The following is a 26,729-nucleotide window of genomic DNA, read 5'->3' as shown; positions in this document are numbered from 1 at the left end:
GATATCCGAAAAAAATAAAAATTAAATTTTCGGGATATTTCGGATATCCGAAATATCCGAAAATTTTGAAAATCACTATCCGAATCCGAATCCGAAAAATTCGGATATCCGAGTTTCGGATATCCGAAATTTCGCATATCCGATTTTTCGGATATTTAGGATTCGGATATCGGATATTTCGGATCGGATTTTCGGATACGGATAATTTTGAACACCCCTAGTAAGTGATCATAAATATCTAAAAATATATGTAGTCCTATGTTTAATAAGTCACATTTGACTTGTATCTATTCACAAAATTGTATTAAAACGAGTGTTCGACTGTTATACACGAAAATTACATGTTAACACGAACACGACATGTTATCTGAGAGTTACAGAGGGAGTTTATGGTTTTTTTTTTTTTTTTTTTGAATTGAATGAGGAATGAAAATAGAACCCACACGCACATGGCTGATGAGTTTTATTTAATTTAATTTCTTATCATGTACTAACGGGTATTAACAGGTAAACAGTTATTTAACCTGTTTATACACGAAAATTAACAGGTAATCTCGTGTCTACCTGTTTGGTACATGATACCTGTTAAGGCCATACACGATACCTGTTAACTTCGTGTAGGTTCGTTGTCGTGTATTCGTGTAAAATTGCCAGCCCTATGCTATGCTGACATATGTAAACATTAATATCAACTTTTTTTTTTGGCATGAATGGGATGCAAAATGGGTTTTTGCAAAAGTAAAACAAAATTGAAAAAACAAAACCATGAAAGAGTATAAGCACTTTATGGGCAATGAATACATATTTGCGTCTATCATCGCAACCACTGGTTGAGTTTTATGATTTTCATTCTATTTCGTTGTGACATACGAAACGGGATAGTAGAGTAGTATTCATAACCCATTCCAGTTGCCAATTGCAACTTTTTTTGATTTGCTAAATGTAAAGGGGGTGATGAATCGTTGGATACAAAGGGGTGCCGGTTACAAATAGCCGTAGATGAAGAGGCGGTGGTGACGACTCGCCGGAAACGAAGAGACGGAGATACAACTTGCCGGGGATGAAGCGTCCGTGGGTTAGAATGGTTATGGTGGTATTCAATTGATTCTTTATAATCCATTGATGATGGCGATCGAGTATGAATCAACAACTAATCTTATCGTTATGGATTTGGGTATGAAATTTGTGTTTGAAAATAAATAGCAAAAAAGTGGATCATAATGTTTCTGGTCTTTGTTTGAATTGTGGAACCAAGCAATGGCTATGATGCCAATCGATGATTCACAATATGTTTAAGATTGATATTAGAGAAAGAGTTCTAAGAGAATTTAAAGATTCATTAGTCACAAACGGATGTATATAGGGGTATTTATAGTTAGCAAAAGGTGTTATACCCCTTGGTGAATCGTTAGGATGATTCAGGTTTTCGGTTTGTCGTGAGGAATCATTGGGATGGTCTGGCTTTTTGGGTTGAATTTGATTTTTGTATAATATACGAAGCGGTGGGAGTAATGGTTACAAAATATTGAGACACACATTTCTTAATTAGTATACGAGGCGGTGGCAGTTATGGTTACAAAATATTGAGACACGTATTTCTTAAACGGCACCTCATTCTAATTTACTGTTGTGGCCCTTTTAAGTAACACATATATAGTATTAATTTAAATTGAATAGATAGCAAAGGGGAATGTATGTGTAGTTTTTTAAAAGTCATAACTTTTCATTTTTTGTAGAGACAACCCAAGTTGCTAATTGTATAAGAGTATAATATAATATAATAATTAGTGATCATAAATATCTAAAAATATATGTATTCCTATGTTTAATTTAATATATCTATTCACAAAATCCCACATGTCTATAAAAAGATAGAAACTGAACTCTAGATCTATAACCCTTTCTATGGAAGCTCCGACAACAAGTCTCTCGTTGCCCTGGAAAACACGAATATTCCTTTATCTATTTAACACCGTAACTTATGCAGCTATACGACCAGACGGCACCGTCAACCGCCGTCTTTTCAACTTCTTTTTCTTCCGCATCCCACCGGAGTCCAAACCAATCAACGGCGTCAAGACATACGACGTCGTCGTGGACCCAACTCGCCACCTCTGGTTCCGAGTATTTGTCCCCACAGAAGACGCGATAGAAGATGTCCCGCTCATCTTTTACTTTCACGGTGGTGGGTTCGCTTTCTTGGCCCCCAACGTTAAGCAATACGACGTGGTGTGCCGCCGGATGGCGAGAAAGGTGGCTGCGGTTGTTGTTTCGGTTGATTATCGTCTTGCACCGGAGTACCGGTACCCTGTGCAACATGATGATTGCTTTGAGGTGATGAAGTTTCTTGATGTTGAAGAGAATAGGTTAAAATGGTTACCGGAGAATGTGAATGTTTCACGGTGTTTTCTTGCCGGTGATAGTGCTGGTGGAAATATAGCTCATCATCTTGCTCAAAGATCTTGTGAATTTAATTTCCAACTACTTAAGGTACAATTCAGTTTCTCGATGATGGGTCTAATAATTAATATTAGGTGTGATTTGTCCCATAGCAAATAAACAAATTTGGATATTGAGTTATATATTATTTAATATTTAATAAAAATAAATAAATAAAGTGTGCCCCACGGCCGTGATTCTGGCCACGCCCCAAGGGGCATCGCCTAACGGCACCGCCCTTGTAATGGTGTAGGGGCGGTGGTGGGGTGAATTGGAGCGCCTTTGTTGTTGCTTTCCCACCCAGTGCGGATTTAGAAAATCTTCATATGGGTAACGTTTAAAAAAAAGGTAATGAAATCGAAAAAACGTTAAAAAACAAACATCAAATTTACCGCCAGAGCGCTAAGAGGTAGCGGAGACTACCCCTTATCATAAGGTAGGTCCGCCCCTCTTCCCCCCACAACACTTAGTCTAAGACGAGGGTAAAGCATACATGCGCCTTGGGATATAAAAGAGAATGTTTCCAATAGGGGAGATTTTTAAGTTATTTTTTTTAACTTGTTTTGAGAGTTGAACTGGCGGATGTGAATAGTTCAACTAGCGAATCACCGAGATACGAAACAAGTTCTAAAAATAGAATTAAGACCATGAAAACTTCACTAAACCACTTAAAATTGAAAGATATTAATTTTTCTCCAAACGGTTTCTTTTAGTAAATATAAAAAAACTTTTTCTAATGTATAAAAATACTGTTGACCTAAAGCATGATCCAATCTGAATAATCTAAAGGTAATTTGTTAGATATTTTAGTGTAATCGGGATTGACTTGGTGATCAAAGCGAATAATAATACACATCAAGCAAGTTAGGAGGTGCGGGAGTGCACGCTTGTTTGAGTTATTATTATTCGAGGTGTACGGGCGGAGCCCGTACTCTACGGGGGTTCCAAGGGGGCAGCGCCCCCTTGGCGGGGGTCCGGGGGCAGCGCCCCTGGGAGCAGGGTCCAAGGGGCGGCAGCCCCTGGCGGGGTCCAAGGGGCAGAGCCCCTGGCTGGGGTCGAGCTGTATGAAACTGTATCAGAAAATTTTATTTCTATTAAATTGCCTTAATGAAACTGTATCAGAAAATTTTATTTTCTGGAATTTTTATCATTTTCGAAATGATAAAAAATGACAGTTTTTGGCTAATTTTGTCTGAAAATAGAGGCAACTGCCATGAGGCAGTTACAACCCCAAAACACCAATTTCGTAGACAGTTTTGGTCACAATTTCCTGGTTCATCAATTTCACTCAAAAACACATACTCAGGTTCAATTCTCGAAATCAGAGTTGTATCCGATTAAATTATTCGGGTGAACCACCGAAATAATTTGATCTGAGAGTGATTACACGCCTCTCTGATCGTCCGGAAAACCGAAATTCCCCAACATAATTGGCGTGGTGGCGATTCAACCATTTTTTGGCGGGGAGGAGCGAACAAATTCGGAAAAAGAACATGACGGAAACCACTTGTCGTTGAGTCGAACAGACTGGTATTGGAATGTGTTTATGCCGGAGGGTGAAGGCTACAACCGTGACCATTCGATCATCAACGTTAGCGGTCCAAAGGCGATGGACATATCAAAAATGGATTTTCCGACAACCATGGTGGTTGTGGGAGGGTTTGATCTTCTACAGGACTGGCAAAAAAGGTACTATGAGTGGTTGAAGAAGTCTGGCAAAGAAGCATATATGGTTGAGTACCCCAACATGTGCCACGGTTTCTATGCCTTCCCGGAATTACCGGAATCTGAACAACTTATGTCGGATGTCAAGGACTTCGTCCACATGGTCTTAAAGAAGACAACTAATTAATGTATTAGTTACTGAATATTATTATCTTTGAAGAAATAAAGATTTATAAAAGTGGTCTTTTGCTATATAAGTTATGAAATATGAAATATAATAACAGAAGGTGATGTGGTAGTTTTTTTTTTTTCGTACGTAGTTAGGTACTAGGTAGGTATTTTTTATACGAGTAGTGTATTTTTAAGACTTTCTTACGGATCTAAAATTAATGTTAGTCGGAAATGGTGAGTTGTATAGCGGGGGTGTCGTCAAATGAGAGAGATTTATGGAAGTGGACATGTGATGATTTGGGTATCTTCTCAGCTATATCGGTTAAGAGAATGAAGGAAGACGATGGGGGACAGTATGCCGAATGTTTTGGAATGGTGTAATTGGGTGCCTCTTAAATGTAGCATCATGGCGTGGGGGCTAACCATGATAGATTAGCAACGAGGGTAAACCTAAGGAGGAGAGACATGAATATATCATCTGTATTGTGCGAATATTGTGATGAACAAGAGGAAGTTGTGGAGCGTTTATTTACGACTTGCATATTTTTCAAATTGCGTTTGGTGTGGTATCACTCCACTATACATCTTCACGGTTAAAGATCTTATGGAAGTGTACGAATTGTTAATCATGGGGAAGAAAGCGAAGAGGATCATACACGGCTTTATTATAATCGCGTGTCGGTGCATTTGGAAAGGAAAAAACGAGATGGTTTTTCAAAACATATAGCACACTCGACAAGACGTTTCGGGAAAAGTCAAGCCTAGAAGTTTTGTTTGGTTAAAAAATAGGTCTTTCTTTAAATACTTTCGAATGGAGGAATGATGTAAATCTCCTTTGTATATGTTATAAGTTTTTGTCTTTTGCTTGTTTAGGTCGGGGGCACTCTTGTATGTATTTACCTTTTGTCTATTTCGATCGGTGGCATGTTTATTGAAGTTCAATTTTCAGGAGAAAAAAAGTTAGTGTAATAAATATGATACAAAAGTAGGTCAAGGTCAACATGTGAGAGCTTTCAGAAAAGTAGGTCAACATGTGAGAGCTTTCAGAAAAGTAGGTCAACATGTGAGAGCTTTATGTTGGCCAGAGTTATCGGTTTGTCCTCCATTATGGGTGTTAGACCCTTGGATGTGGGTTCGAGAAAGCCTGCGGGGAGCAGACATGGAGGGGGACCTTGACGGGTGTCGGTGCATTTGGAAAGGAAGAAAAGAGATTGTGTTTCAAAGCCTAAAACACAGTCCGCAAGACGTCTTGGGAGAAGTCAAGCCTAGGAGTTTTGTTTGGTTAAAAATAGGTCTTTCTTTAAGTACTTTCGAAAGGAGGAATGATGTAAATCTCTTTTATATATGTTGTAATTTTTTGTCTTTTGCTTGTTGAGGTCGGGAGCACTCTTGTATGTATTTACCTTTTGTCCATTTGGATCGTTGGCATGTTTATTGAAGTTTACTTTTTAGAAGAAAAAAAAAAGTTAGTGTAATAAATATGTTACAAAAGTAGGTCAAGGTCAACATGTGAGAGCTTTCAGAAAAGTAGGTCAACATGTGAGAGCTTTATGTTCGCAAGAGTTATCGGTTTGTCCTCCATTGTGGGTATTAGACCCTTGGATTTGGGTTCAAGAAAGATTGTGAGGAGTAGTCATGGAGGGGGACCCTGACGGGGAACATCCCCCCCCCCCCCGGGTTCCAACATGCGAGAGCTTTATGTTGGCCAGTGTTATGGGTTTGTCCTCTATTGTGGGTGGTAGACCCTTGGGTGTCGGTTCAGAAAGCCTGCGGGGAGCAGACGTGGAGGTGCCCCATGTGTTAACACAATTTTTAAGTGTTCTTAGTAAGTGTATAGAACGTATATTAAATTGTATGCGACTATCTTGCATCGTGCGTACCATTGGCCTTAGACGTGTATTGCTATTAGATTTTGAACTTGGTTTTCATGGTGGCTCATGAAAACTAAAATTAGAAAGGCTATATATCTTATTTTTATTTGGAATATTGGATTTTAATAATCTCAACTATTCGTCGTTGGCCACCAACAGTCCCAACTTCAAAAATAACCACTGGCAATCCAGCTATTGACATATTAGCCACCAATGGACCTGACGAATAGAACCCTAACGCCGTTAGTCTCTGGTCGCCTGAAAACCGTTTTTGTCCAGAAAAAAGGTTTCTAAAGGCGCGATCTAAAGTTACAAAGATGTTTGGGACGAAAATGTTGAGTTTTCCGGCCAAAAAGGTGAGTTTTCCGGTGAAAGGGGAGTTTTCCGACGGCTTTAATAATTGGGGCTTTTAGTATGAAAAGGTTCCCAAAGGTCCATAATAAGGTTACAAAGAGGTTTGGGACAAAAATGTTGAGTTTTCCGGCCAAGAATGAGTTTTCCGGCCAAAAAACGTTTTTCCGGCGACCGGAGACTAACGGCGTTAGGGTTCTGTTAGTTAGGGTCCATTGGAGGCCAATATGTTAAAAGTGAGGACTACCAGTGGTTATTTTTTAAAGTTAGGACTGCTGGTGGTCAACGACGAATAGTTGGGAATATTCCTTATTATTTTCATTTATACAATATTGATGATTATTGCCTTGAAATGTGATTATGATTAAATGCTAAACTAGAAAAGTGCCCTGCGCGCGTTGCGCTGTGGGCAACAAAAGAAGAAACCTGGCCAAGACGCATTGTGTGAAAAGGTTGAGACGACTCCTATCAAGAGTTGCCTCGAATGATCATCTGAACAAACGCGGTGAGTGCTGGTACTGGCATGTAACGGCCAGTTTAGTCTGGCGGAGTGGTGGTGGAGTGTTTGGTGTTTGTGTTTGGTCTAGCATCTGAGCTTCTCTCAATATCCCTCCATGAAGGGCAGAAATAATAACTCATTAGAGTTTGCTGACAATAAAAAAAGACGCTCGGTGGCCTCAAAGTGACAATAAAGAAAGACGCTCAGTGACCTCAACCAAAAGGCAAACAAACAAAGAGCCAAATACACCTACATCTGAGCAACAGAATGCCACATATGGTGTTTAACCTTGAGTCTTGCCACCACTATTACGACAATGGATTTCATATCATCCAACTGACCAACACAATTCGCAACGATAGCAAATCTTTATTTATACTTAGGCCTAAAAAAGTAGCCGAGCTTAAAGAAGAAACAACTTTGGATAGAATTTTAATCTTTGACAGTAAGGCTTTTTAGCATAGCCTTCAACAACATAAGATATAAGAAAATCCAAAATTCTAAATCAAACCTGATACAAAATAAAAACTAAAAAATAAAAGGTAAAACCAAAATCAACTTTAACTTTGGATAGAATTTTAATCTTTGACAGTAAGGCTTTTTAGCATAGCCTTCAACAACATAAGATATAAGAAAATCCAAAATTCTAAATCAAACCTGACACAAAATAAAAACTAAAAAATAAAAGGTAAAACCAAAATCAAAATGTAAAGCGAAAACTTAGGCTCAGAGTGCCGGAAAAACGTAGCGGCAAAGGGGTTGCAGGTTTAAACCTACCATCCACCATCCATGCCATAGAAACTTTCATAATTGTTCAAATAAAATTTTCCACTCATCATAGCCAGATTCATCTATACCAACGCGAAAACTTGACCGGTACCTCAACATCATCAATCACAAAGCAATGAGCAAAAACGGCAACACCAAATCAATACTGGCATTGTACAATGTAACCATGTTGTTGCTTCAATGTATGCCTTCAGTTTTCAAAACAAGTTATATAGCCACATCAAAGCCACTGGTGGTGGCAAAGGCAAAGCCATAGAAAACAGCCACCGACAACAATACCGGTGGCGGTGACGACAAATCCACCGGAAAAGTCACCCGCAAATCCACAAACAAAAAAATGGGTTTTAAAACCCATAGGTTGGTACAACCGATAAATCTATGGGCACAACCCTCACATACTCATAACACATACAACCCATCATGTCCAAATAATGTCACTGGAAACTCTTAAAATGATTAAAATTAAAACCAATTTGAGATGTAACATATTTTAAAAGGCCTTTCAAAATGTTTCTGTAGTTGCATCTTCAAGTTTTATCAAATCATATATTTATTACGCATAATTTTTATTTTGTTTTGTCTTTCAAAATTTAGGTCCTAAAATATTGGTTTCCTACGCATCTTTATAACAAATTGTTTTGAAAATTTTCTTCTATTTTTACCTCTTTACCTTCTCTTCTATTTCTACATCACCACCACCTCCATCGCCCTCTAACGCCCATCACCACCCATCTGAACCAAGCACCATCATGTTTTTTCATCACCGACCATCGGCACTATTTTAGGCGGGGACACGGTTCTTGAAGCATCGTCGACCTAGGAGTTTTCCATGTAGATTTGAGCAGATCTAGAAGAATTGGGGCATGATGAGGGGAAGCCAGAAGTTTTCACAACTTTTCTCAACTTAGATCTACCTGGGTCGCCATATCCGCTAGGGAAGTCAGAAGTTTTCACAACGTTTATAAAGGCACAAACAAACCTACAGACAACCACAATCCGTCGCCGCCATAGACGGCCGTTGCCACCGGCAACGACGGGATAACAACCGTCGCACCTTCTAAATACGCCACCACCATAGACGGTCGGAGCCGCCTGTGACGACGGAGCAACACCCATTGCACATTGTGCGTCCGCCGCTGCCATAGACGGCTGGAGCCGCCGGCAACAATGGGGCAAACCCACTTCACTTTTTGTTTCTCTGTTTAGAATAGCAACAGTTGAGCAAAATCGGCTTTATCACCACTAGCAACACCGACCCATTCACCACCTTCAAAGCGCTTCACCCGACACCATCAAAACCGACCGCCGGTGTTAGGTTTGCGGAGGTTAGGTGTTATGTTGGTGGTTATGATGACGGATATGGGTGGTGTCACTGTAACAATGGCGCTGGAATTTTTAGAGAAAGAAATCAGATGTGATTTCTTTGAGAAAAAAATTGATTAGAGAAGTGTGAAAACTTGGTTCTTAAACCCACAACATAATACCAGCAAATGATTTCATAAAATACCACCTTACAACTCCCTAATGCATCACATACAACAATCATATGCACATAAAGCAACGAAGCACATGATACAACTCCTATTGCACACAAATGTTGAAAATTAGAGTATTATATAATAGTTAATGAAAACAAATTGAGAATTTAACAAGTGGATTAAAATATGAATAAGTGAATAACTAAAACAAGAACAAAGATGTATAGATTTAATATTCACTACAAGAACAGGGCACCTTTAGCGGCGACGGCTGTCGCCGGTATTGACCGCTTTTGTCGCCGCTATTGACTATTAGCGGCGACAGGTCGCCGGTAAAGCATCGCCGGTATTGCTCGGACGCTATTGACTGACTGTCGCCGGTATTGATGGCTGTCGCCGGTATTGATGCTGCACTTTTAGCGACGACAGTTGTCGTCGCTAAAAGTGTCGCCGGTGTTGACTTTCGTCGGTAAAGGGTGAAGAGCAATAGCGGCGACACATGTCGCCGCTAAAAGTCTATTTTTTTTAATACAGCAGCTGTATATACAGCTGCCCAGCCAGTTTTACGGCCGAAAAAACAAAACCTGCCTATTTTCAAACAACGCAAGCATACGCAATGAACATAATCAACATATACTAAAGGTAATATAATTAAAAACTACGTTTAAGTCGTACATTATATCCTACAACGTTTAATTAAATCCAAAGCATACATTAAAAACAAGTCACTCATCGTCATCGTTATCGTTGGGTTCATCGTCAGATTCATTATCGAATAAGTTGTCAGAATCGTAGCCTTTTGACTTTCCTTTTCCTTTTCCTTGTGAAGCAAGATAGTTGTTAAGTTGGTTCAAAAATGACGGGGTTTGGAACAAGCTGTTAACAAAATCCTACAATAATAGATAGCAAAACGTATATTAGCATATTAATTAACGCTACCAACATATATTTAACAAGGAAACATGCGTTCGTTTGTCATTTTTTAAATTGCGCAGTTTACCTCGGAAAAGGGTTCTTGCGTCCGAGCTTGCGAAGACGACATGTTAGATGACGAGTGCGAGGACGTGTTGGAAGAAGGTTTAGGCCCCATCCCGCGGTACCATCCTCGCCGCTCACCCAACGCTTCCTGATACGGGGCAATTGGCGGACCCTCACTGCTCCATTGACTTGTGGCCTGTTGTATGTTCCGCTGTATTTTACGAAGATGATTAAATATATGTGTGTGTATATATATATATATTTGTTATAGAAAATAATACTTAAAAGAAATACTTACGTAATTTTGTTCAGCAACCGGATCAACCCAATTCCCTTGATTGTCCGTGTGGGTTTTAGCATACGTAGGTACCCAATCCATATCCTGTTTAACATTAAACTTAGATTAGACATTAAATAAACAAAAGCTTACACACACGCACACATACATAAAACATTACATTTTTATAGGCGGTGCTACCGTACGAAGATGTCCCCCCCACGGTATGGGAATTGTTGTTTCTCGCGTACTAGTGTGTTGGCCTCGCTTCTTTTAATATATTTAGCTTCCCGGAAACCTTCAATGGTTCTCAACCAGTTATCATAGGGCATATCCTTGGGATGGAATGCCCGTGCACTCTCAAGATCATTGTAACCTCCCTTGCTCTTAAATAATTTTTTAGCCTCGTACTTGCGGTCAGAGTACCGCTTCATAAGCACAGTCCTAATGCCACCCGTCAAGTTTTTGGCCTCATAGTCACGTTCCACTTCATCAATATTGAAATTTTCCTACAAATTAAATAAAAAAGTTAAAATATCATATATAAATTAGATTTGCATGTGCTTAAATATTTGATAAAATTTTATGCATATAAGTTATTTACCCGTAAGTGGTTCATGAGGGCATCCTTGTAATGTTGTTCAACGTTATCCCATCCAATTTTATCGAAGGGGATGGACCGCCACATATACAGGCCGGCCTCCCGTGAAAACATATCCCTTGATTTACCAACAGGTAGGGGTGTCCAAAATTATCCGTATCCGAAAATCCGATCCGAAATATCCGATATCCGAATCCTAAATATCCGAAAAATCGGATATGCGAAATTTCGGATATCCGAAACTCGGATATCCGAATTTTTCGGATTCGGATTCGGATAGTGATTTTCAAAATTTTCGGATATTTCGGATATCCGAAATATCCGAAAATTTAATTTTTATTTTTTTCGGATATCCGAATATCCGAAAATATCCGAAATATACGAATTCAATATCCGAGAAATATCCGAAAATATCCGAAAAATATCCGAAATATCCGAAAAATATCCGAAAACTTATATTCGGATATCCGAAACTATCCAAAATATCCGTTTCCGAATATGAAAAAAATAATAAAAAAATAAAAATTAAATAAAAAGTTGGATTTTCGGATATCCGATTCACTATCCGAATCCGTATCCGAAATTTCGGATATCCGTATTCCGGATATCCGAAATTTCGGATACGGATTCGGATAGTGAAATCTGGTATCCGAAAATTTCGGATATCCGAAATTCGGATATCCGAATTATCGAATATCCGGTTTTGAACACCCCTACCAACAGGGGTATACGTCACCTGCCTGTCAAACGTAAGCGATACAGGCCCCCCCGCTTTTACCAGACGCCTTAGTTTCTCGTTTTTTGCTTTCCCCCTAACCCTCTTCGGGGGAACCGCTGCAATTAAAACAAAAATAATTAGTAACAACATTTATAATATATAAAATATAAGGACTACAAAATAATTTAGTAAAAGACTTACCGTCTGTCTCATGTGTGCCACGAAATCCACCAGGAGGAATCGGTGGATCACCAGCGCCGTCACCCCCATGTCCCCAGGGGGCCACATCAGCCATCAGATACGCGAATATCAACAATATCGAAAACATACTCCCTATAAAGTTACAAATGTTACAGCATGTGTATCTAATACAAATTAAGGGAAAGTACAACAAGTGTAACTCAAATTCAAATAAATATTTCAAACAAGTGTTAATCAATTACAAATCAATAAAAATTACAATAACTTTTCTTTTAGTCAGACTCCACATAATCGGGATCATCCTCATCATAAGCAGCCTCGACCTCATCAGAATCAGTCTCGACTTCAAACACTTCATCGACGGTGGCCGTTGGGGGATCAACTTCAATTGAAGGCTCACCCGCAGTAACATGAGAAGATCCAATTTGAAAGTATTGGGTCAAGTCAATGACAAGTGGATAGTCAGATGAAGAGTTGTTGTCAACAACGTCACTATCTTCTAAGCGTTTGCCAACATTTTGAACCTTATTGACGCGGTCATCACTTAATGGCCGATCCCAAATTCTTCGATGATTAACATTTTCGACTACCCACCTATGTTTATTTTTTTGGTTTCGAGACGTTTCTTGGATGAAGAACACTTGTTTGGCTTGCGAAGCAAATATGAGTTGATCGTCTTTGTCCCATTCATGTTCAGTGCTTATACTGGTGATATTATTGTCATGGTTTACACCCCTTTGAGTATCAAACCACTTGCACCGAAATAGGACAGTGGAATAATCATTTGTATAACGCAACTCAATAATTTCTTCTAATTGGCCATAAAATTTCACACCGTTCTCTCCAACCACTTCCACCCCAGAGTTTTGCGTTGCGCATTTTGCATCACGTTCAAGTGTCTTAAACCTAACACCGTTGACTATGCAAGCAGTGTAAGTGTAAGCAGTCATTTTCGCACAAATTGAAAGAGCATACAACTCCGGGTGGAATTCTGGAGAATTTTGTGTTTTCATCGAATGGACCTAAAAAATATATAGTAATAATGTTTGTTATATATGTATTACCTAGCAAGTATAGAGTAATGAGTGTTATATATGTATTATACCTTATGGAGAAACCATCCCGGAAATTTGGTTTTAAGATCATCATGGGGATGTGTATGTTTGAATTCACTACATTGATGACAAATATAAGAAAGGAACGAAAAATACCAATTAACAGATTATGAAATGTTAAAGATAGAAGCACTCACTTCATGTACTCCCTAACTTCTGCGCAGTTTTCGAGGACAAACCATTCCATCTTGCTTTTTTCGATGAATGATAGATATTTCTCCTTTCTTGCGCCAACATAACGACATTTTGACTCAAACACCCATAACTTTCTTTTTTCAACTACGACATCATCGTTTCTATCTGGGCGATTGAACTTAGTCTGAACATCTTTAAGGTACATTGAACAAAATGTTAGAGCTTCTTCAAACACATAACATTCAGCTATACAACCTTCAGGCCTTGCCGGGTTTTTAACATAGTTCTTTAGTTTTTTCATGTACCTTTCAAATGGATACATCCATCTAAAAGCTACTGGACCTCCCGCAATCGCTTCATCAGGTAAATGCACAAGTAAATGAACCATAATGTCAAAAAACGCAGGTGGATAGATCATCTCTAACTTGCATAAGATGGTAACAATGTCATCCTTTGCTTTCTTCATATCATCCACCGATAGTGTTCTAGAGCAAAGTTGCTTAAAGAACATACAAAGGTCTACTATTGGTGTAGATGTATCTTTAGTCAAAAGCCCTCTAACCCCAATCGGTATCAAACGTTGCATGAGGATATGACAGTCATTGTGACGGCCGAATGTTTAGTTTTTCCAAGTCAGACCGCGCATTTGGCGTGTCTTTGCTCTTATCGTTCATCAGAAGAGTACCGAGCAAGCTGTCGCACACATTTTTCTCTATATGCATTACATCTAAGTTATGTTTCAGCTGCAGAGAAGACCAATACTCAAGGTCAAAAAATATGCTTCTTTTGGACCAGTTCAACTCGAAATCTGACCGGGTTATCCTCCTACCTCCAAAATCCGGATGCTTGCCTGGTAGACGATTAATTAAACGACCTAGTTGAGCTTCTATGTCAGCTGGGCTAAACTGTCTCGGAGGGTCTCGTGTCTCGGGTCTCCCGTTAAAGTCGAGACTTGTTCTCCAAGGATGGTTGGCATCTAAGAACCGGCGATGGCCAACATAAGCACATTTACCAGTTACACGTATTGAAGGAGTGTCTTGGTTACAAGTTGGGCATGCCATGTAGCCTTGTCCGCTCCAACCTGATAGGCTACTACGGGCTGGAAAGTCATTTATGGTCCATAACAACGCCGCCTTCATTGTGAAGTATGTGTTTGTTGCTGCGTCTTTAGTACGTACACCTGTCTGCCACAATTGCTTAAGCTCATCCACTAACGGTCTAAGGAAAACGTCCATGTCTTTCCCCGGTGATTTAGGGCCAGGAATCAACAAGGTCAACATGAATGTGGACTCTCGCATGCATAGCCAGGGAGGCAGATTATATGTGGTGAGTATAACCGGCCACGTGCTATGAGTCGAGGATCCACTACCGTTGTTAAAGGGATTAAAACCGTCAGCTGCAAGCCCTAAGCGAACATTTCGTGGCTCCATCGCGAAGTTTGGGTACTTTTTATCAAAGTCTTGCCATGCAGATCCATCAACTGGATGACGCATAGTCCCATCTTCCGATCGTCCGGTACTATGCCATATCATATCTTTCGCTGTGTGCCTTGAACAATACAAACGTCGTAGTCTAGGCGTCAAAGGAAAGTATCGTAACACCTTACGAGCCACCTTCGTGCCTTTTGTGTCTTTATCGACCCATCGACTCTCATTACAAACGGGACAATTTTGCAAGGACTCGTTTTCTTTCCAAAAGAGAGCACAATCATTTGTGCACACATCTATCATCTCATATGCCAAACCAATCTTCTTAAATGTCTTCTTAGCTACATAATACGAAGGGGGAATCTTGTTGCCTTCTGGCATTGACTCTCGCAACAACGAGAGGAGTCGATCTACTCCTTCATTTTGAAAATGGTACGTATCCTTTATATTCAAAAGTTTTGCTAAAAAGTCGATAGAAGAAAACTTAGTACAACCAGGATATAATTCTGTTTCAGCTTCCTTTATCAGGTCTTCAAAATCATCAACAACACCGCTACTATCTCCATTCGAGTTCTCTTGGTTAAGGTATGTATCTTCTTCCATACGCTCCCCCCTAATGTCTTCAATAACGTTTACCATACCGTCTTGTGGCGCAACACCGTTTACTTGTGCAATTGGAGTCGTGTCCCTGTGATAGGTCCACGAAGTGTATTCCTTCCAAAATTTGTTAATACGCAAATGGTATTTCATTTCTGCCATAGTTATTAAGCCGGAATTTTTACATTGGGTACACGGACATCTAACTTCATCGTGGTTTTTTATCACTCTTTCACACATCTCGATAAATGACTCGAGTCCTTGCTTGTATTGAGGTGAATGACGTGGGGAATCAATCCAACTTTTATCGATAGGCATTATGCAACTGAAAGAAAATCTAATTTAGGATTAACAAGACAAGGGTAGGCTGCTAAACCCACTTTTTGAACACTTTATCTCACATGTGAATGTGTATTACATGATTGTTTGTTTAAGAAAAATTCGGCAGCATTTCCTCTTAGCTCCCAAGTATATATGTAATGATATATATACCCGAGGAGCAAAGAGAAAATGATAACCGAATCCTTCTTAAACAAACAATCATGTAATACACATTCACATCCTAAATGAGATAAAGTATTCAAAAAGCAGTCCCAAGATAAACGGGGACAACCCGAAATTAATTTCTAAATCAATTTCGGGCGGGTATTTCTAAGCTCGCTATGTTTAAAATGATTAATTTAAGCTTGTTATGTTCTTAATGATTGTTTTAAATTTTGGGCGGAATGTTATGTTTTAAATCATGATTTCAATTTCGATTGGGTGTTTTCTTAGCTCGTTATGTTTGAAATGATGATTTCATACATACTAACATACACAATTTACATACCTAAACTAAAAATTATACAATTTCTAAACTTAAAAAAAAAACGAACCATTATACAATTTACATACACATTTTTCAAATACACCTACATTATACAATGTAAACATATAACAATTATACAAACATACATACATTCATTCATACACTTACATACCCACATACAACTTAAACTAAAAATTATACAATTTACATACTAACAATAATACAAACATACATACTAACATACTAAACTAAAAATTATACATTTTCTAAACTTTAAAAAAAAAAAAACTAACCATTATACAATTTACATACACATTTTTCAAATACACCTACATTATACAATTTACATACTAACAATTATACAAACTTACATACATTCATTCATACACTTTACATACTAACAATCATACAAACATACATACTAACATACACAATTTACATACCAAAACTAAAAATTATAGAATTTCTAAACTTAAAAAAAAAAACTAACCATTATACAATTTACATACACATTTTTCAAATACACCTAACATACACAATTTACATAACAAAACTAAAAATTATAGAATTTCTAAACTTAAAACAAAAAAAAATAAAAAATAAAAAAAACAATTTACATAACAATCATACCAACATACAAACATACATACTAACATACACAATTTACATAACAAAACTAAAAATTATAGAATTTCTAAACTTAAAACAAAAAAAAAATAAAAAATAAAAAAAAACTAACCGGTTTTTGAGGTGGTGACCGGAGAAGAGATGGTGGTGACCGGAGAAGAGATGGCGGTGACCGGAGAAGAGATGGCGGTGACCGGAGTTTCTTCCACAAACACAAAAATACACAAAAAATAGCAAAAATTAAAGCCTATAACGCGTATGTAACAAATGTAGAGAAGAAATGTAGCATAAACATGTTAAACTAACCGAGTGGGCCAAAATTCGGGAAGAACCGGCGGTGGAAGGAAGAAATTTGGGGGGAAAGTGAAGAAGAAAGAGGGAAAGTCGCTGATAAAGTGTTTTTACGTTTCGACTTTTAGCGGAGACGCTATGTCGCCGGTATTGATCCTATCGTCGCCGCTATTGGGTTAATCAGGATAAGATTTTTGTGGCTAGGGTTTAATGTGGGACACAGACTTTTAGCGGAGACAGCTGTCGCCGCTAATAACCTACTTTTTGTCGCCGGTATTGCCTTTCAAGTCCCCAACCGTTAGATCAGGATTTTGATCAACGGCTAGGGTTTGGTCTCAGGTTGTGTCACACGGATCGACCAATAGCGGCGACACAAGGGCCGTCGCCGCTAATGGTGTCGCCGCTAAAAGCCTCCTTTTCTTGTAGTGATTATTTAAAAAAAATATCAAATACATGTTTTTGATAGTTTTGAGATTTTAAAACAAATTCAGTCAACAATAAACTAAATCAACCTATAGGTTTTAATAATATGTCAAAACATGTAATACTAGAGTGAAAATGAAACTAATTTAAACTTCAAAACCAACATAAATAAAAAAAAAAGTTTTGTTTTAAGGAACCCGTTGTTCTTACGTGAGCCCTAGAGTCCATGCCTTCACAACTCACATCATGTCAGGAGACTCCGCCACTCCGGGCATTGTCCATTATGTTTTTTTTTAAATACAACTTAATTGGTGATTTTTCAAGAAATGCTACAAGGCATTGGCATATATCCTATTCAGTGGCTCAGTTTCGCTGGAAGGTGACTGAAATTCTGAACTTTCGGGTTATGTCGGATGGTTTTAATTGGAATGTGTGGTCCCCGTGTAAAGTTTTATGCTTCATTTGGAAGCACAGATTGGGGAGTATTGTTGTCAAAACTGCACTTGTGGTGGAACCGATTAAGGAGGACTCGTATTTGTGGATAAAGTGTAGATCTAAATCCAGCGGGTTAGATGTGGCGGGACTTTAACGTCCGAGATATTATTATCTTGTAATTTTTTTTCGGGACTCCCAGCTTCTTGTTGGCCCCTTTGTTTCTATTTTATTTTTGAATAAAATAGCCGCCGTTCAAAAAATATATCCAAATTAAATGTTAAGTTGAATATTGTTATTTTTTTTTTTGAACGGCAACCAACTCTTTATATATATAAAGAATTCAGCAAGAAGTTGGGAAACAACAAGGAACAAAACGGAAACAAACACATGCACAAAAGGAAAAAGAAAACATTCAAAGCATACAAAGGATGTCAAAAGCAATCCAGCTCTCCCACGAAGGCACTGTCTTCTTGGATCAGTTGGATACCCAGATAAACGAGTCCTCTTTAATCAAATCGACCGCTTTCTGGACCGAAATACCTTCCCCTTCGAATATCCTTCTGTTCCGGACGTTCCATATTCTCCACACAGTGGCAATTGCTATCATATGGACATGTCTTTTCCATGTTTTAGCGCCCGGGCTGTTTTGAATAAGATCGAGGATCTCCTGCAGGCTATCAAGGTTTGTTTGCCAAGGTATCTTTAGCCATGAGAATATGTTCCACCAAATACTACGCGCCGTCACACACTTAGCAAAGAGATGGTTGGCGTTCTCCTCTTCAAAATCGCAAGTCTCACACAACATATCCGGAATGCCGATACCACGTTTCTGTAGTTCGTTTTTGGTGGCAATCTTACCCATGAGAGCTCTCCATAAAAAATAGTTAGCTTTTAGAGGTGCCCAAGAGTTCCACTGGAATTCCGGCCCACCAAAAAGATCCAGTCCCTGTTTGTTTATCTCCTTCCGAAGAGCCTTAACCGAGAATGGGACTCCATCTTCGTTTGAATATTGTTATTAAAATCTAAAAATTCACTATAATAAAAAATCGATGCAGTACAGATTAACACCCTATAGTTTGTACTTATGACAAGAGAGAGAGGGAGGGGTAAGGAGTGGTCGGATTTCACTATGGAAGACGAAGCGGCTACCGGAACAAGAAGGAGACAACCTTCTACGTGGCAAACCTTCCAGACAACGCCACAAAATCTTTGATTTGGAAAGCATGCCAGCCGTATGGGGAGGTGTCGGATGCGTACGTAGTAAGGAAGAAGGATGCGGGTGGGAACTATTTTGGATTCGTTAGAATGGTGGGGGTGATAGCTGTTAATACTGTTGTAGCCGGAATGAATAATATCAAGATCTATAATGCAAAACTCAACGTTTCACTGGCGAGGTTTGACAAGAATCACAGAAAATTCAACGAACGCACCTGTGGCAATACAGCCAGGTTGTGGAGACCAAAGGTCAATCAAAACCATTTCGATCGGGACGCATCAGCAGCTCGGTTGCAAACGGGTATGAGGTATAGCGAGGCGTTGAGGAATGGGGGGCAGTCCTCAGATTCCATACAGAAAAGGTTAGTAGTTAAAGGGAAAGGCTCGTTGTATCAACAACATTGCAAAGGGAGGTCGGTGGTGGGGGTGGCAAAAGATTTCAGGACTTTATGCAGGACCAAAATCAAGTTGGACAGGGGGGGTTTTCAGGAAGCTGCCATATCGTATGTAGGAGGTCTGAGTGTCATGGTCACTTTTCGAGACAGAGAGCAAGCTGCTGGGTTCGTCACAAATTCTAATTCGGAGTGGTCGGAAATCTGGACGAAGATGATGGTGTGGGAAGGTGAAGACGTACCATTTGAAAGAATAGTATGCCTTAGAGTCATGGTGTAACACCTCGAAAAATTTCGTCCAATAATGTCTTGACACGTGTCATAAGGTTCCGTTATGTGAAAACATACTTTAGAGGGACTAAAAGTGACAAACAGTGAAAACTATGGAACGTAAGGGTCCAAAGTGTCAACAATGGATAAATAGACTCTATGATAACCCCACATAATGTTTATAACCTTTAACGGATGGTTCATGGATCATACGACGCGGAAATTGCACAAAAGTGAAGTATTTCAAACTATAGGGGCCAAAAGTGTCAACATGTTTAATTTATACCTCTGAGTGGACTTTTCGCAGACCCGAAGCTTTGTATAGCTAAAATATACTCACTAGAATATGTGGTAAAAATTTCATGAAGTTTCGTCAACGTATGAGAAAGTTATGGCCAAAACCGTACTTAAGGGACTAAAAGCGTCAACGTCGAATTCAGGGTTTTTCGGTTGAGCGCAAAGTTATCCGAGGGCATTACCATGTTGGTAAAAGTCCCAAGGTTCTTAAAAACCAAGTTTGGGGGTTTACGGGTCGAGAAAAGTAGCCGAAACGGCACGTTCAAGCTCAGGGACCAATTCTGTCAATACACGAAAGTTGTTTGGCTGAAACAGGGGTCAGGCGACCCGCCTGGGAAAGCCCAAGCGGGCCGCGTGGGTTGCCCAGCGACAGAAATCGTGTTTGGGTCCGATTTGGGTCCGATTTTGAGTTGCTAACAGCTGGTCTTGCCTCCAATTGCACCAATTAAGAGCCATGCATGCCTACCATCAACAGTAAACCTCAGAATCTCAGCTTTAAATCCGAATTTAGCTCATTTCTTGACATTTACAATAGTGAACAAGAACACCAAGACTTGCAAGAGCTCTCAAAGCTTCTCTGGAGATAATCTGAGCATCAAGGCCGACTTCTAGTGTCCACTAAACATCTTTAGGACCATTGTAAGCATTCAATTCGTTCTTTAATCCGTTTTTGCTTTGATTATTAGTAAAAGTCAAACTGGGTGTTCATAACCTTTGACTTTCTGATTAAACGGATTTCTTTCAGTAATTTCTCGAATTGAAACTTGTTATAGATTGGTATTTATGTGGGAAACAAACCCTCTAAAGGTTACTAACTGATTCCCACTACATGCATGCTTAATGTCGAGTCAAACCTATTTCTAAAAAGTCAACAGAAGCAATTTTTGTGAAAAATGATATGATTAATGATATAGATGACATGCAACCTGATTGATCATTAAAAATAACTTGTAATGCATATAAGAATGTGTTTTAATCATCATCAACTCGACAATCTATAGTATAGCCACGAATCGGAACCGAAAGTCTTGTAAAACGATTATTTCGTAGACTATCGATTCGGATTCGTACATGCATGTACAAGATCTGTATTGGAAAGTATTTTTGACTATTTTTATTTTAGTTAAACTTTCTGGAAATTTCTTGGATTGAGTCTATGCTTAGCCTATTCGAATGCATGTTTCCGGTTTATGCATAAAGTTGACTATTTTGCCCTTTTTGATTTAAAACGGGATTTTTGGAAAAGTGAAAGGATAGAAATCTTTATTTTTATTATATAAACTTGCACCGAAAGTTTCGGATCAGTTGGTGGTCCAGATTGTGAGTTATGGCCATTAGCGTAAACTATGTTATAAATTTACATAAACGGCCCTTTTTGCGTAGAACCCGTTTCTGGCCACGTTTTGGTACAAAACTTTTTACCAACTGATTATATATAATATTCTGGGAATTTTGATGATTTTTAAGTAATTTTTGGCTGAACGGATCCTAGATCACCTAGTCATTTCGGCTTATGTCGGTTTTGACCGTTTTAGCCATAAAAGGAGTTTTACACATCCGTTTGACCCGAAACCTTTTTCTACTGATTTTGTATGATGAATAAAATATTATAAGACTTCTGGAAATATAAAAATCTCAGATTTATTGTGAAAACCCGGAAACGCCCTTAAATCGTATTTTTAGCGTTTTAACGCATAGTAAAGCGTTATACTTGTTTTAAACATATAAGACCTATACCTACTGATGTGTTTAGCATATTTTCATATAAAAACAGTAAGTATAAGTATATGAACTCAGACTTCCAGTTTTGGCATTTTTAGCCCTTGTGAAATTACTAAATTACCCCTACGGTGCATAGTTTGGTTTTAAATGGTAAATTTGATATATGGGTCATACCCTACTGATATAATATGTTATATTAAGTATATTTACTGTATGAACCAGACCCGAAACTCAGATTTCTAATTTTACCCTTTTATTATCTTTTAAATGACCAAAATGCCCTTCTAAGGCATAAATTGAGTTTAAAATTATCCCGGGCAATATAGAACATAACTTACTGATATAATATCATATTCTAAGCATATTACTTCAGGAAACTTGCATTTGAATCTTTTGGCTACCCGTATCGCCCTTATCGCGTTCGGTTCGGTTTACGTAACTAGTTTGCGTAAATTGACCGAGACGGGTCAAACATTATCATTTTTACCTCAAAATCCAGAATGTATTTAGTATACCCATATTATACAAGTATTCAAACTTGTCGGGTCTAAATCACATTCTATCCGGTCTTTCGCTTAATCGTGCGTAAACCGTATCATTCCTAAAACTAACCGGTCAAAGCTTAAGCTTAAATAAAAGGCCGTTAGGAATCTAATAGGTTAATTATAAACCTTTGTTCCAGATTAGGAAGCCCGGTAAAAGCTACCAACACTTATCGTTTGTGACTTATACTTGCTCAGGTAAATACATTTTGACTTATTTTCCCTATACGGGCTTGGGGTACGGTATTTAAAATACCGCTTGATCGGGCGCACAAGTCCTGCGCCCTATGGGTGTACAGTCTTGAATAGCTTGTGTGATTTCGTTTAAACAGTCTTGTCTTACTTAAAGGCTTTGGGGGGTTATTGACCATGTCCCGGATATCCTTGGCATTTTCTTACGAGATGGCCACGACCAGAGCACGGGGTGTAGGCGTACACCCGTCGTGTATAACTCTTGATGTGGTGTGTCAATTAAATCTCTAGCCCGGACAGTAGATCCCGGGCCACCAGAGATATAAGTGCATGTAAATCGTTCACAAGTTTATATTTTATAATTATCCCAAGTTAATAAAATATTTATGCCTTGTGCATTTAAATCAATTTTAAATCATTTTCAAAATGAGTCGGTTGATTTGTATTTACCAGTGTAAACTGACGTATTTTTCCCAAAAGATTAAGTGCAGGTACTATACGGAAATAGGCTGGCTGTTTCCTAGAGAGCGTCCACCATAGTCTCGCAAACTCGGACGACATTTATCTGTTGAACTATTTATTTCTGTTTTATTGATCCGCCTGTGGATCCATTTCAACGACTGTGATATTTATTATTGCATTTTAATTAAAGTTGAAATGTTTCTATTCTGCTTCCGCTGTGCATTATTATATTGTGTTGTTTGTCTATGACGATGCCAACTACGTCACTGTACCCCACACCGGGCCCACCGGTGACACGTGGAATTCGGGGTGTGACAGGTTGGTATCAGAGCCAACGCTGAGTGAATTAAACACTATCCTAATGTGTTTAATCTCAGTTACACAATTGCACATTCCTCGATTTTCGAGTCTAGACAAGGAACATAGGAAATGTTCAACATTTCGTTTAATTTATTTTTATTTATTATTGCATTGTCTTATATATTTTGTTGTGCAACTTGTTTGACTTTTGACAGGATCAGGATGCCGCCAAGGATGAGAGGTCGTGGAGGATTTCCTACATCGCACGATCATGAGGCTGGTCCCTCACATAGGCGAGCACCATCCGCCACGCACCACACAGCCGCCAACGACCTTTGGAGGTCTTTCGCCGAGCCTGCTAGGCACTCGGTGTCCGCCAGCACTTCACCGTCGCTACCCCACTCGTTTGGGCCCCATTCGGAGAACGGGCCCCATGACTCGCTTGGATCGTACATACCATTGCACCAGTCACCGCAGCAGTATCCAGCGCCAGCCTACCAGGGTTTGTATAACCCTAATGCTTATGTGGAGGAGCCAGTGGGCCATAACCCACTTGGACAGGAGGACCACTTTTCTGGTGGTCACGAGATGGACGTAGACGAGGAGACGGACCCTTCGCTCCCTCCATCAGGTACACCAAACCACCCGATTGAGATATCGGATGGGTCGCCATACACAGGATCACCATTTAATGGTGTGGACAGCTTCCAGGAGAGGTTTAAGCAGCATGATTGGTACTTCACCCCTAGCCACAACTCTCCGATGCTTCAATCACTCCATGGTACTCCGATGCTCCAATCGCTCCATGGTTCGCCGGTGCACTCACAGCACCACTCGCAGCAGCTTCAGCAGCAGCCGCCTCTACCGCAGGACCTATCTGAGGCCCTGTGGCGTGACGTGATCACTCCGTCACCACCGCCGCCACCAGTCTTACCTCCTCCGCCTCAGAGGCCAAGGAGGAACGCGCGCATGTCTACGCGCGGAGGGATTCGCATAGGCACCCCTCCACGTGTTAGTAGCAGCCGCTACACGTCCCTACCCGGGGAGTCTGAGACAGGGGAGTCTCAGCATCCCGTATCGGAGGTTACTTCTGTTCCGATCCCGCCTCTGCCGCCGCAGAATTTTGGAGAGCCGATTCCGGCTTATGCTAGTGCCGCTCAGTTCAACCCGTTCGAGCAGGTATTCCCTCAGGGTTACGACTACACGGGAGACCCTTATTGGCAAGCTGCCAACTACAGCTCACTCCCACATAGTGGTCCACTTGGAGACCCTTGGGCTGCTGGCCCATCTACTTTTGGTTACCCTCCGGGTTACCAGCAGCCACCGCAGCCGCAGCCTTACCAGCCGCCGCAGCCGCAGCACTACCAGCCACCACCACCGGCGCCTATGATGTCGCCGCCGCAGGTTCAGGAGATCCTGCAGGGGATTGATAGCATGCGACGCGAGTTCCAGCACAATATGCGAGAGGATCGCCGACGCACCAGTGGCATGTTTAAGAAGGTATTCGATTTGCTCAAGGGTAAGGGCAAGAAGGATCGTTGAATCCTTCAATTATCATTTTATGTACTCATGTCCCTGCGTGGACATTTATTCCAGTACTCTACCCCTGCGTGGGTATATCTATCTTTCTCTACCCCTGTGTGGGTATGTTATCCTGTTAACCCTGCGTGGGTTTGTTTTATTTTATTTTGTTATTGTTGTACTTGTTTAGCCCCTGCGCGGGCATGTTATTCATGCTAGTTATGTTATTTCAAAGTCCCGTTTAGGGCAATTATGTACTGGTATTTTATTGGAAATTTAAATGGTTAATTTGAATTTATCATTTTATTTGTATGCATGAATAATATTAAAATAATGGAAAATATCAATTTTTATTTGATTTGCCATTTTATAAGAATCTTAGTAAGGTATAACCTAGCCTGAATGCCTTATTAACAGGCCTGGCCCTGATGGTAAAACCTGGTTGAAAAGATTCAACTCCCTGTTAACATCTGAGAACATGTTAACATTCTGGGCTAAGCGTGATCTATAGAATCACACGACCCACCTTTTAATAAATTATCTACAGATTTTATCTGTATACAAGTCTATTAATGACTTGATACCTACGGGTTATGACTATGTCATATAGTGGCAGTTGTGGTTTATGACCCCCTGCCTAGTAAAGAAATATCTACAGATTATATCTGTACACAAGTCTATTAATGACTTGATACCTACGGGTTATGATTATGTTATATAAAGACAGTTGTGGTTTATGACTCTCTGTCTAGTAAAGGATTATTTGTTTAATTATACAATTTATAATCCTATAAAAATCTAAATTTATAATTTAGTGGTTGTCCTTGTGACTAGGCCTATGGTGCCAATATATATATTTTCATTCCTTGATTGCTAATAAGAGCCTGAATGAATTTATTAAATTAACTGCTAAGGTTTTTGATACCATGGTTAATAAATCGTCTAGGACGATAATACTGTTAGGTTCTAAATAAGACCTTGTCCTTTATTGTAGCTTAAAGCTACGATGGCCAAATCGGAAGAAACCAACAGTCATTCTGGGGAACGCTCAGATAATGCGAAGATTCACGTTACCGGTGCAGAATTGCAAGCACTGATTGATAATGCTGTCGCCAAGGCTATGGATAGGCAGTTCAAAGAATCTAGTGGTACTCAGAGTAGAACCCGCTCAGTGACGCATGTCAAGGCTAAGACTCATTCTGGGGCTCATAGTAAGCCGCCGTCTAAAAAGAGTGAGCCGAAGAAAGCCGAGGATGATAATCATTCCTCCAACCACAGCAGCGTCCCAAAGCAGGAGATTGAACTGAAACGTGACACGTACAGCAGGTCCTGTACGTACAAATACTTTGTATCTTGCAAGCCCAGAGATTTCACTGGGGAAAAAGGAGCCGTCGACTGCATGACGTGGATTGACGAGATGGACACTGTAGTTGATATCAGCGGGTGTGCTGATAGGGACGTCGTGAAGTACGTGTCCCAGTCATTCAAAGGAGATGCGTTAGCATGGTGGAAGTCACTCCTACAAGCTGCCGGTAAGGCCACACTGTACGGTTTGTCATGGGAACAGTTTGTGGCCCTGATTAAAGAGAACTTCTGTCCGCAGCACGAGGTCGAGCGAATTGAATCGGATTTTGTATCCTTAGTCATGAAGAACCTCGATTGTCAAGCGTATCTTACTACGTTCAACACGCTGTCTCGTTTAGTGCCTTACTTGGTGACCCCGGAGCCGCGTAGGATTGCTCGATTCATTGGGGGTCTGGCACCGGAGATTAAAGCCAGCGTCAAAGCTTCAAGACCTACAACATTTAGATCCGTAGCGGATCTATCCCTCTCCCTCACTCAAGACGTGGTTAGATTGAGAGCCATGAAGAGCTCTGAGGAGAACAAACGGAAACGTGAGGATGACACCTCACGAAGATC

General features: G+C 39.8%; 5 protein-coding genes across 5 annotated transcripts; 1 reads left to right on the top strand and 4 right to left on the bottom strand.

The window, feature by feature from the left end:
- Positions 1-1,803: 1,803 nt before the first annotated feature.
- Positions 1,804-4,356, top strand: LOC110940343 (probable carboxylesterase 18). Its single transcript, XM_022181895.2, has 2 exons — positions 1,804-2,491; positions 3,867-4,356. Exons 1-2 carry the CDS (start codon positions 1,906-1,908, stop codon positions 4,289-4,291), a joined length of 1,011 nt encoding a protein of 336 aa, XP_022037587.1. The 5' UTR covers positions 1,804-1,905; the 3' UTR covers positions 4,292-4,356.
- Positions 4,357-9,880: 5,524 nt separating this feature from the next.
- LOC110940342 lies at positions 9,881-17,356 on the bottom strand. Its single transcript, XM_022181894.2, has 9 exons — positions 17,054-17,356; positions 16,860-16,949; positions 12,039-12,170; positions 11,837-11,953; positions 11,123-11,247; positions 10,700-11,027; positions 10,540-10,623; positions 10,264-10,452; positions 9,881-10,153 (listed from the first exon to the last, which is right to left on the bottom strand). Exons 3-6 carry the CDS (start codon positions 12,163-12,165, stop codon positions 10,716-10,718), a joined length of 681 nt encoding a protein of 226 aa, XP_022037586.2. The 5' UTR covers positions 12,166-12,170; positions 16,860-16,949; positions 17,054-17,356; the 3' UTR covers positions 9,881-10,153; positions 10,264-10,452; positions 10,540-10,623; positions 10,700-10,715.
- Positions 12,311-13,874, bottom strand: LOC110942943. Its single transcript, XM_022184704.1, has 3 exons — positions 13,291-13,874; positions 13,144-13,210; positions 12,311-13,060 (listed from the first exon to the last, which is right to left on the bottom strand). Exons 1-3 carry the CDS (start codon positions 13,872-13,874, stop codon positions 12,311-12,313), a joined length of 1,401 nt encoding a protein of 466 aa, XP_022040396.1.
- Positions 13,888-15,474, bottom strand: LOC110942942. The gene has a single exon (XM_022184703.1). It carries the CDS (start codon positions 15,472-15,474, stop codon positions 13,888-13,890), a length of 1,587 nt encoding a protein of 528 aa, XP_022040395.1.
- Positions 16,214-18,758, bottom strand: LOC110942941. Its single transcript, XM_022184702.1, has 5 exons — positions 18,384-18,758; positions 16,860-16,949; positions 16,767-16,769; positions 16,630-16,646; positions 16,214-16,223 (listed from the first exon to the last, which is right to left on the bottom strand). Exons 1-5 carry the CDS (start codon positions 18,756-18,758, stop codon positions 16,214-16,216), a joined length of 495 nt encoding a protein of 164 aa, XP_022040394.1.
- Between the last annotated feature and the right edge of the window lie 7,971 nt (positions 18,759-26,729).

Source organism: Helianthus annuus, chromosome 5 (assembly GCF_002127325.2).
Source record: "Helianthus annuus cultivar XRQ/B chromosome 5, HanXRQr2.0-SUNRISE, whole genome shotgun sequence".
NCBI classification, from domain to species: domain Eukaryota; kingdom Viridiplantae; phylum Streptophyta; class Magnoliopsida; order Asterales; family Asteraceae; genus Helianthus; species Helianthus annuus.
The sequence above is the reverse complement of the archived record's forward strand: the minus strand, read 5'-3'. Positions and strand labels throughout refer to the sequence as shown.

Coding starts and splice junctions, on each gene's coding strand:
- LOC110940343 (XM_022181895.2), top strand. CDS start 1,906: ATGGAAGCTCCGACAACAAGTCTCTCGTTGCCCTGGAAAACACGAATA. Junction 2,492..3,866: donor TAATTTCCAACTACTTAAGG/TACAATTCAGTT, acceptor AATTCCCCAACA/TAATTGGCGTGGTGGCGATT.
- LOC110940342 (XM_022181894.2), bottom strand. CDS start 12,165: ATGTTTTCGATATTGTTGATATTCGCGTATCTGATGGCTGATGTGGCC. Junction 11,954..12,038: donor TGGCACACATGAGACAGACG/GTAAGTCTTTTA, acceptor TTTTAATTGCAG/CGGTTCCCCCGAAGAGGGTT. Junction 11,248..11,836: donor GGTGACGTATACCCCTGTTG/GTAGGGGTGTTC, acceptor CCCTACCTGTTG/GTAAATCAAGGGATATGTTT.
- LOC110942943 (XM_022184704.1), bottom strand. CDS start 13,874: ATGCAACGTTTGATACCGATTGGGGTTAGAGGGCTTTTGACTAAAGAT. Junction 13,211..13,290: donor GAAGTTAGGGAGTACATGAA/GTGAGTGCTTCT, acceptor TCATCAATGTAG/TGAATTCAAACATACACATC. Junction 13,061..13,143: donor CGGGATGGTTTCTCCATAAG/GTATAATACATA, acceptor TATATTTTTTAG/GTCCATTCGATGAAAACACA.
- LOC110942942 (XM_022184703.1), bottom strand. CDS start 15,474: ATGGCAGAAATGAAATACCATTTGCGTATTAACAAATTTTGGAAGGAA.
- LOC110942941 (XM_022184702.1), bottom strand. CDS start 18,758: ATGGGTAAGATTGCCACCAAAAACGAACTACAGAAACGTGGTATCGGC. Junction 16,950..18,383: donor AAGAGGACTCGTTTATCTGG/GTATCCAACTGA, acceptor TGTTTGTGGAAG/AAACTCCGGTCACCGCCATC.